The sequence below is a fragment of the Aotus nancymaae genome, unplaced genomic scaffold (assembly GCF_030222135.1).
Source record: "Aotus nancymaae isolate 86718 unplaced genomic scaffold, 86718_ANA_hifiasm-v0.15.2.pri h1tg000064l_1, whole genome shotgun sequence".
Lineage (NCBI taxonomy): Eukaryota > Metazoa > Chordata > Mammalia > Primates > Aotidae > Aotus > Aotus nancymaae.
This window is the reverse complement of record NW_026988479.1, coordinates 8,659,737-8,670,726: the sequence shown is the minus strand read 5'-3', so window position 1 is coordinate 8,670,726 and position 10,990 is coordinate 8,659,737. Positions and strand designations below refer to the sequence as shown.

The window sequence follows — 10,990 nt, the reverse complement described above, 5'->3', positions numbered from 1 at the left end:
GAGGCAGGAGCGCTACGCCGGCCCTCCTCCCGCCGGGCCCTAGATGGCCCCAGCGCTCCCGAGTCCTCGCGCCCCGCGTGCGCGCCCGCCTGCTCCGCGCACCTGCCGTGGCCGCCGCGCGGGTCTGACCGGCTGGGGGGCGGGCGGCGCGCACAGGTGGCGGCGATTGGGCAGGCGGGGCCCGGAGGGTGACGTCACGGGCTCCAGTCCCGGCGGCAGAAATAGGGCAGCCGCGGCGGCGGTGGCACAGCAGCGGGGAGCGGCAGCTCAGGGAGCTGGAGCCTCAATAGCCTCCAGCGAGCCCGGGACCCGCCGACAGCCCGAGAGACCAGCAGAAGGACGCGGGGCCGGGTCGCCGCCGCCGCTTCGGGGCGCTCCCTCCCTCCCGCCCGAGTTCGGCCACCTGGTCTTCCGCTCGCCTCCGGCCGTCCCAGGTAGGCGGGCGCAGCTCGAGAGTGGGCGCGGGGAGGGTGTCAAGCCGCTGGCGCCGCCACCAGCCGGTCCCGCTGCGCCCCACTGGGGTCCCGGCGCGCGCAGCCCCGCATCTTGCTGCAGGGCCCGGCGCGGGCGCTTGCTTGTCTTTACTGCCCGCGCCGAGAGAGTCAAGTTTGCCCGCCTGGCCGCGGGCAAGGGATCACCGGGCCAGGGCTACCCTGGTCGAGGCCAGGACTCGAGGTAGGGGCTGGGGCGCCGAGGCTCGTGGCCGGGGTCTGCGGTGGGGACAGGAGTGACCCGGTTGGCACGCGGGGCGCCACGCAGAAGCGCTCGGGCCGAGCCTGCAGCTCGCTCCCGGCCCCGAAATCCTGCAGGCGACGCTCCTGGGCTCAGCACCCCGAGCGGCTCCTCGGCCAGGACCCAGCGCCCTTGGCTCTGGGCTGAGGCGCGGGGCAGGCATTCTCAGCACCTCCTCCCAGCGGCTTTGCGGGGAAACTTGCGTTTCCTCGCTGCAGCCCGAAGGGTCCGCTGCGCCTCGCCTGGCCCCGGATACCCAGGGGTCCGCCGCTCGGGAGGCTGGGGAGGAGGGAATTCCGGCAAGACCCGACTCCAGGCAGCCGGCGGCGCTGCTCATGCGGAGCCGGCCGCTGCCCAGAGCGAGCGGCCGGGGTACCCGCTGGAGGGTGTCTAGGGAGCAGTGTGTTGGGGGCGTTCGGGCTGGGGGCTTGATCCTAAGAGAACTGACACTGTGGATGATCTCCGCCCTCCTTGCGCCCGCAGAGCAAAGACGAGTTCTGAGTTTCGGGAGGGACCTGGACGAGGCAGGCACAGCACTCCGCTTTGGGCGCGTGTCACCTCGAGTTTGGGGACGAGCACGGCGCGAGTCTTTGGGGCTCCTTGCAGCCAACAAAGCGGCGCCAACCTGAGGCCTGACACCTGAGGACTTCGCGCCCGCAACTCTTGCGGGAGCGGAAAGCCGCCGAGGCAGTGGGGTTTCCCGGTTTCCCGAGGGCGGCGAGCCTTCTGGAGGCGCGGCGAGTGCACTGGGAGTGCGCGGGGCGGAGGGGCGGGCAGGCCAGGTCCGTGTCGCGGCGGGAGAGCGGGTGCCGGGGCGCCGTCCAGCAGCCCTCGCTCGAGGCCGCGGCCCCCGACACTGATGAATTGCGCGTCTACATCACAGTACGCCGGTCCCCTCTAGGTGTCGCTTCCGCCGAGCTTTCCGCCGGTGAAAAATAGCGCCGGCAGCTTAGTCTGTTCCCTTCGTAAATTTGTTGCGAGCCTGTGCACCAGGAATTGTTCTAGATGGGGCCCCCGAGATACAAACATGCGTCCAGGTTCTCTGGGCCAAACGTAAACAGAATTTCAATAAGAGGTGGCGAAGTAACTGCCAGCCAAAATGTTCACCAGGCCTGTATCACAATCTGTGAGGGGAGAAGATGGATCCGGGAGTGACTAGGACTCTTCTTGAAAGTCCCAAGTTATTTTCCTACCGCCAAATTTAGGGGAAACCAGGGATGCTTTTTAACAGGGTCGTCTTAATCCTGGGGGCCGGGCGCCAGTTTCTGTGCCTGGCTCCCAGGACAGGCTCTGGATCTGGGCAGTGGTCTGTTGAGGGGTCCACCTGGGAAGGGAATGGTCAGAGGCGTGAATGATGCGACTTCTGAGACTCCAGAGCCGCAGCAACTCTCAGGCAGTAGCTCAAGCCGGACCCTTGAGCAGATGCCCTACAGCGCACGTGTCTGCTTCCCATCTTAGCGTTGTAAGGAGACACTGCAGCATCACTAGACCATTTCTGCCATACTCCACTGAATGTTAGCTTTTCCCTCCCATCCTAGGAAAAAAAGGCACTGCCCTCTCCCAAGACTTCAGACTGAGCCAGAGTTCACACAAGAAAATAGTCCACTTTGATGTAATGTATTAAAATTGCTCGTTAGAGTTGCCCTAGTGCTTTTTTCTCTCTTACTATTTTATGATCATCCTCAAATTTTGTCGATTCCAGGAAAGCTCTTTTTCTTCCAGAAAGGGGTCAGCTTGTTTTTCTGGGTATTGGGAGAACTTTCATCCTTTTGGTTCTGCCCTGGAGATGACTGAGGGAAGAGGAGGTTGGATTTTTCCAGCATGACCAGTCAGTCACTGAGGACTTTTTTCCTTTTACTAAGGGCTGTAAAATTTTTTAAATGTGACCTTCATGTTATGATCCTTTGTTTGACTTAACACTATATTCAGAGACTGGCATTGAATAGTCATTATTTCATAAAACTACCTTAATTCCTACCTTGCCTTGTTTGAGTGTTTCTCTGTAAACTCAACCTTCTTGAGTTGCGTATGTGTGATCAATTGTGTGCTCCTGGCTTAATTCAATTAGATATTTCAAGAGCACATCTTTCTTTACATTTTCTGCCTCTTAACTTCAAATAAAACAGAACTGCAGTCAAGATAATGTGATACTTAGGAGGTATAACTTGAAGGTTGGAAGAATAAAGGTTATTGGAAGTCACATGTATGTCTGTGTTAAACTTCATGGGAAATAGGAATATCATAGATTTATACATGGCACGTAGAATAGTTTAGGCATCTAATTTATCAAGTGTTGGGGAAGAATTAACTAATGATATAGAGTAGATAATTAATAGGAAATGCAATTTAACTTCATTATGGTTTGCTGCAAGGTTAGCTTGCTATATTTCCATGCCTAATTTCCCTGGTTTGATATTTTAGGGACTGTCTTAGGAAATCTATACCACATTCTTTTTTCCTAAAACACTCACAAATCAACACTAGGGTCCTAAACCTTTCAGAAGATCCCATACAGCTTCATGGTTTGAAGTTGGAGTTGATGTGGCTTTTTTTTTCCTTTTAAATTTGAGCAGGCATGCAGAAGAGAATTCCAGGGTTTTGGTGGTTGCAGTTGATTTTTTCTATGTGGATTGCCAACATACCATGTAGAAAATGCTACACACCTACAGTGTGTATAGGGCAGATACTTTTACATTTCGAAAGATTGAGAATGCAGATGATTCAGGGCCACAAACCTGATGTTCTCTTTAAGGCAATTTCTGGTCCTGTTGGTTACAAAGAGAAGCCATTTCTGTATGGCTAATCCTTAATGGCTATTGGTAAAGTTAGCGAGTTCTGGGAGAGAGGCTAAAAGAAAGAATAATAGATGAACAGTGCCACTGAAACTCTGAGGGCCAGAATTCCCACTCTTCCCAACAGGGCTGGTTCCTAGAATAGAAAGAGAAGTTTGTATTAAACTCATTGCCAGTTTAATGGCATTGCTTCTCTTTGTCCTGTGGACTTGGTCAGTAAAGACAGCTTACATGCCTGTGTGTGTTCTCTGGGTGGAGAAGATTTTGGAATTTTCATATGAATACCTATTTCTCTTTAACAATTTGCATTCCTATGTCATGCTTTTTCAACTTTCTTCAAAAAGCAAGCCAGTATTTGGAATGTTACTTCATAGTAAACTGTAGTACCTCTATAATTCTAAATACAGAAAAATAATAGCACAGATATCAGCTTATTTTAGAGCACCTGAAAATCCTGTGGTTCTCACAAGGAGGTAGACGATCTAATGGAGGTCCCCCAGCATTGAGAAAATCAGAACTGCCTCTCTAAACAGAGAATGCAAAATTCTACTCTAGATGTAAGTGTGTGATAACATAAGGAACCAAACAGTTGCCCCGGGGGCGGGATGCCTGGGTTCTAGTCTGGGCCTGGCCCCTGATTTCTCCTTGAACCTTGGGTGGATTCCTCCACCTTCTGGTCCTCTGGTTTCCTATCTATGCAGCAACCAGTTTAGCACCTGGTTCTCCTGACTGGGCGAATCTCGAAGCTCAGGTAGGAAACCACAGGGGAAGCAATGAAATACCTCCCTTCCAAACAAGATGGCTTAAGTATCAAGTCAGTGTACTTTATGACTTGTTTGGAAGAAAAGGTAGTCTCAGCTCTTTATATGTGGACAGTCCCAGATAGAGGTATAATTAACACTTATGACTTAGCAAGGATTGAATGAAACTTATTAATCTAAATTGAGCTCAAAAGGAGCTCTAGGTTAAAAAGGGGGATTTGTGACCTTATGGATGGCACCTTCCCAATTCTATAATGGGGATATTCTTGCATTCGCCTCTATCTGAAGGCTGGTAGCACTATTTGATTTGAGAAGTAATTAATTTGTTAACAGATTCAGTTCTCCAAAGTGACTAGCCTTATCATGCTGGTGCTGTCCGTGAGCTGAGGGGCATCTGCCTGAGATTCTGTGCATCTTTTCATGGTCGGTCTCCCTCCCTCCCTTCCTTCCACCATGTTTTCTCTTGGCCCATACATAGAGCAGCAATGAAGACTGAGGAGAGTCTGCCAAGGGGCCCCTATCCCAAGGGCCAGCAGCTTGGCTCTTTCTCCCTCGGTCGGAGCCATGAGGAGGAGGGCAGCTCTTGGCAGCTTTCAGAGGAAAAGAGAGTCTTGGGGCCAGGGCCTCCTATTTTATTGCCTCTAGATTTTCCTCATTATACTAAAGACAATTGTTTATCAAAACAAAACATTGGTAAGTGTTGACAGGCAGCAGAAGGTGGGAGTTACAAGAATAGGTGTCATGGGTCTGTGTGCCTGCCTTGGAATCTCAGTTTTGCCGCTCGTTTGCCACATGGCCTTGGCAGAGTCCTTAACCTCTCTGTGACCCTGTCTCCTCTGTCATCTGATTGTGGGATAATCATTGCCCCCCTCATGGAGTAGAAAAAGGAGGGTTATGAGTTAATACCTGAAAGGTGTTTAGAACAGTACCTGACATGTCATAATTGCTATATAAGTGTTAACCAAATAGATAGTCTCTATTTGGTTACTAGACAGATAATCAAAATTGATTTAGACCCAATATTAATTCTTTTTTATGAACTGAACTGTCATAAAACTTGAGCTGTAAATTTCCAGGCTGTTGGTGCTGTAGATGTAATGAGTTGTCATTCACCACAAGTATAAAATGACATCTAAAACACATCCACAGTACAAATGAAATCAGAGCTAGTGGTAGACAGACCGAGCTGAACTTTACAAACAAGCTCCCCAGGAGTATTTCTACTAAACTATTGGCCTGGTTCATGTGTTTTCCTGTTTCCAATTAAAATCTTACAGGAAATGTAAACACAAACCAGATAAAACCAGAGGCAACTCCAGACCGAGCTCCATGCTTGGATCTTGGGGCTCCTGAAACACAACTCAGAAACCAGCAGTCTTAGTGCATCCTTTTATGGACTGATTTGGCACTTGCCAAAATCACAGTTGAAATGAATAGATTTTATTTTAATGCTACCCATTAGCACCAAAACATAAAACATAATTGGTCTTAGATTACAAAGCAGATTAAAAGTTAAATACCATATTTTGTGGCTTGTATATTTCATAACTCCAGGAGTTGATATCTGCACATTAACTAGAATAAATTAGGATTATCTTGCTGTTTTTAGTTTATGTGAGGTAGGAGGCATGGGAAGGGAGAAAAGTAGACCTCACTCTGTATGCTTACTCTGTGAGCAATGTTTGATAGTACATAAATAGGAAAAAATTAATGAGAGTAAGAAGCAATGTCTTTCTAGTTCTAGCTTAAATTTCTATAGCTGGTTTTGAAATTCCTATAGCTGTTTTTGAAAAATTCCAAAAATCCACTAGCTGCTTTCTGCAGTCTCTGGAAAGTAGCTCGGCATCCAGAAGAGGATCACTTACGGAGAATAGGGAGTTGCCTTATTTATTTTTAGAAAAATGGGTTGCAGTTAGGGGAAGACATTTTTATTCTCTCTTAGTGCTGAACATCATTTTTTTTTCCTGCTCTTCCTCCCTGTAAGATTTCACACATCCTAGCTAGAGCACTAGATTAGGAGTGCAGAGGTGACTGGGGAGGGGGTGCCATGACTGCTGCAGTCCTCGCTGTCCTCTCCTGGGTGGCAGCTGAAGCAACACTATTCCGCTTAACTCTGCCTTCCTCAGAGTGGGGGGCAGGTGCTGGCGGCAAGACTATAACCTTCAGATTATATTTACTGGCCACCCAGACTCTTTCCCCAGTAGCTCAGCTTTGTCAACAGATGTCAAAGATGAGTGACCGAAGAAATAGACATACGAGTGGGAACTTATGGACTCTTTTTAAAACAAGCAGATACCTTCTCTTCAAAGATAGTCATACTTATAACCTTGCCTTTTCATAGGCCAGTGTTACGGGCCCACAATTTTGAGTCCGACTTCTCCTCCCTGTGGGCATTTCTGTCTCAAGCTGGAGACATGAAGCAAATGTGGAGAGGCAGCTCTCTTTGGATGTGGATGACAGCCAAACAAAACCTGGAATGTGACAGGAGTGTAATTGTTTGGCAGCCCTGGCCTCAGCATTAGTGGCTGCGACAACTTCCACCCCATTGTCTAAAGTAGAGATGCTCCAAAGCTGTTGACTGTGGGAGTGAGCTGGGATGGACTGCCCGGTCCCTCAAGCACCCAGTTCTTCCTGACCTGGCTGTCTGCTCTGGACCAGCCCTAGGCCAGTTCATGCCGGGTGCTGGCCTCCAAGGAGCTCCAGTGCTTTTATCTCACCAGCCTAGATCAGGATGCAGTGTGGACCACATGTGATTCAGCACTAAATTGTGTGGTACAAGCAGAAATCAGTAACCCCTAAAATTTCCTTGAGTAAGAGTTCTGAGTACTGCATAATAAGTTGTATCTGGTTATGTTCCCTAATCAGAATACAGAAATAATGGTTAGACTCCATTCACAGTGGAAGACTTTTTCCAAAAAAGTGCAGCTTACTAGACAAGTAAAATAGTCTGTGTCCTCATTTCCTTAGCACAATGCTTAGTACATGATTTGGACTCGAATATTTGTTGTAGCTGATCCTTAGTTTTTTCATCCATGCAATTATGTGATTACCTTGAATTGCCCACTTCTTGCCTTTTAGGACTGTATACAATAATGCTATCAAGTGAGCCTCAGGAAACACCTTAAAGGTTATTGAAATTCCATTATCATTGAATGCTTAGATTCTGCTGCAAAAATGGTTGGTCTTGAAACTAAGTTATTAGACCTTATGATGCCATTTTGAAGCTCACTGTCTTGTAAACTGAGGTGTCAGTTGCAAATGAGGTGCCAGAGATGTAACATAATTCTTAATTATCATTTCTTTTCTTTGAGACAGAGTCTCACTCTGTTGCCTAGGCTGAAGGGCAGTGGCGTGATCTTGGCTCACTGCAACCTCCTGAGTTCAAGCGACTCTCCTGCCTCAGCCTCCCGAGTAGCTGGGATTATTACTCGGGAGCTGGCCATCATGCCTAGCTAATTTTTGTATTTTTAGTAGAGATGGGTTTTCACCAGGTTGGCCAGGCTGGTCTCAAACTCCTGACCTCAAGTGATCCACCCACCTCTGCCTCCCAAAGTGCTGGGATTACAGGCATGAGCCACCACACCCAGCCATAATCATCATTTCTGCAGCACTAATTGTGTGCCCAGCCCCAAATGCTTTCTCAGAAAACTGAAGTGTGGATGGTTATATGGTAACTTAATAGAGGTGACCCAGCTGCCTCACCTTGGTTTGTTCTTAGAGATGTAATTGTAGGTGGCATTTCAAATGGGTTTCCACATAAGAGATAGCATTTATAGAGTTCTTACTCTATGCCTGACACTGACTCCTTCAATCCTCGCAAAAGCCCTTTGCTGTACGTATTATTGCCATTTTAGAAATAAGTAAACTAAGGCCCAGAAGTCATGTAACTTCTCCAAGGTAGAACAGAAGTTCGGTGCCAGGATTTAAACCCAGGTTTATCTGATTCTGGGGAACACATACTAACTCACTGTGACTTACTATGTCCATCTCACAATGTTTTATTCTCAGCATTTGTCATTTCTTCAACAGACTCAGCAAAATGAAACCAGGAGACTTTTGGCTGCATCTCACACTGCTTGGAGCCTCGCTGCCAGCTGCGCTGGGATGGACAGACCCAGGAACCAGCAGAGGCCCTGACGTGGGTGTCGGAGAGTCACAGGCAGAGGTATAGTCACATCCTGACTGACATGACATTTCAAACTAATTGCTTTCAGATGTTACAGTATCTGATTTCCCCTCCACCTTTAGTTTAGAGCAATTAGATCATAAAGTGAATTGAAATTGCACTCCCTTTTTGGTGGGGGACGGAGGAAGGCAACATGTGTGGATACAGACAAGAGTTTGATAACACAACGTGAGTAATAGCTCTGAAACCTTTCAGATGCTGAAAATGTATTCCGAAACCAAGCTTGAGTTGCCTGGTTAGTTTCTACAAAGACCCTCAAGAGAATGGCCTTTCTGTATATTTAATAAAACTCTGAAAATGCAGACTAATTGCTGGAGCACACCCATGTGAATTAATGAAGTATTTTAATTATAAAATATATTTGAAAAGAAATGGACTACTTTTCAGGTATATAGATAAAAAGCACCAGGCTGAGAAAGACCTGGCAAGTGGAGGTCCTAAGGGAGAGTGCTTTAATGAACAGATAAGAATGATTAATGGCATGTTAGGTATATATAAATGCTTCTAAAGTGCTTGAAAAACTTGTTCTCAAATACCTCCCTGGAGAGTCTGGATATTCTGCTAATTGCTTGGTGAACCCTGGTCTTAAGTACTAAAGAGCATTCAGAAGCTGCAACCTGGCCCAGCCCAAAGTAGTAGGTCCCATGAGTTTGGGGTTCCTGGACAATGTGTAATTTTTTCTGCAGAAAATGCCTTCTGTGTGCTGAACCTTGAGAAATGACTACACCCTACCATTAAAACCACCTGGGATTTTCTCTGTGCTGTAATGAATACTAATTCCTATTAGGGAGCTTTTCAGGGTGCTTTTCTGCCCATTGTCTTCCTTGATGCCTGCTGCTCTCTTTCTCTCTGTCCCTGTTTCCTGTCCTGTGGAATGAGAAATAAAAATTAACTCAAAAAGTCAACATTCCCAGAGAGTGAATAAGATTACTCTGTGTAGGGTAGGATTAATGCATTATTTGATCAAAAGACATGATTTCTCTTCCATTATTACTTAATTGTAATGCAATCCCAAACCTACAAGCCTCAGTCTTTGGGGAGCTTCAGAAGTAATTTAATGTACACTTTTCCTGCTGAAGTTAGTGTGCCTTCCTTTTGTGGTGAGCAGATGATTAAATAGAAACGCTATCTCTGCCATCTAAATCCGTGAAGGACGCAACTTAATGCTCTTTTGAAAGAGTCTGGAGGCTGGCTTGCTGGTGAGAACAGCATTTCCCTTATGGGAACAGCTTTATCAGTATACTCACATCCATACGAAGAGAAAATGATCACTTAAACCCTACACATATATTGTTGAATATTTAATAGCATAGCAAATAGGCAAACACATAGGTTTGCTTAGTCTTCTTACTATTGGGGCTCACCTGCCCACTGTTTTAAACCACTTATTTCAAATAAAAGTGTGAAGTCAATTAAGGTGAGATTTAGCTGGAGGTAAATTGAAGGTAAGCTGATACCAACCCAGGGCCTCTTTGTCTTAGCTGTTAACACCCTAATTCTTTGTGTGCCAACAAGAAGGAGCAGATGCCGGTTCTTGGAAGGAAATAAGGCTTTCTGGGGGTTGTTATTTTGCTCCCCTGCAATCCCAGCTCCAAGGTAGCTTTTGTCTTCCAAGTCCAGGAATGTTGCTGCTTCAGGAAAGGGAATTGATGACTGTGTAGAATCTGCGCCACAGGAACTACAGCCCTATTGATCATATACATATTTTTTGCTATAGCTTTTGTTTTTGCCGTATTATAACTTCTACTCATTGAGGGTAATTAAATGAGACGATGATAATGAGAATGGGCCTACGGCATAGGATGGCCTATGTTAAATGTTTAGCTGCAGAGAACAGAACACTGTCAGGCGCAGTGGCTCACACTTATAATCCGAGCACTTTGAGAGGCCAAGGCAGGCAGATCAGTTGAGCCCAGGAGTTCAAGACCAGCCTGGGCAACATAGCAAAACCCCATCTCCACTAAAAATACAAAAATTAGCTGGGCGTGGTGGTGTGCTCCTGTAGTCCCAGCTACTTGGGAGGCTGAGGTGGGAGGATCACCTGAGCCTGGGGGAAGTCAAGGCTACAACAAGCCATGATTGCACCCCTGCACTCCAGCCTGGGTGACAGAGTGAGATCATGTCTGAGAAAAAAAAAAGTTAAGGAAAAAACCCAAAGGAAGAAAAAACCAGAGAGCAGAACACTTATTTAACAGGTTTGTTTGCAGTCCTTGCTCATGCTCTGTGCATCCCTCCATGCACCCCCATGCCCCTGCTCACTAGGGGCCTCCTGTGGGGCGTGCTGTCTCTTCTTTCTGCATCTGAATCTCCTCCTGCTTCCGGGCCCTGCTCCGGTTCTTACCTTTTCTTTAGAACCTTCTTTGACTACTCTTGGTCACATCTGTTCTCTTTTTCTGAACTCTTACTCCTTCCTATCTCTTTTTTTTCTTACTCTTTTAATTTTATGTTAGCATGTGGTTAAAGCCTATCTTATTTATCTCCTCTTCCCCATAGTGCCTATTAATTTTATGAGCAAAATA

General features: G+C 47.1%; 1 protein-coding gene across 3 annotated transcripts in view; it reads left to right on the top strand.

Annotated features, from left to right (window-relative positions):
- Positions 1 to 217: 217 nt before the first annotated feature.
- FSTL4 (follistatin like 4) overlaps positions 218 to 10,990 on the top strand; it is a 435,486-nt gene continuing 424,713 nt past the window's right edge. Inside the window, exons 1-2 of one of the 3 annotated variants that reach the window (XM_012441992.2) lie at positions 218 to 434; positions 8,315 to 8,450. In XM_012441992.2, the coding sequence (XP_012297415.2) occupies positions 8,325 to 8,450 (126 nt within the window). In that variant the 5' untranslated portion in view covers positions 218 to 434; positions 8,315 to 8,324. The remainder of the gene's footprint in view (positions 435 to 8,314; positions 8,451 to 10,990) is intronic. The other 2 variants (XM_064366315.1, XM_012442064.2) reach the window with 2 other exon arrangements.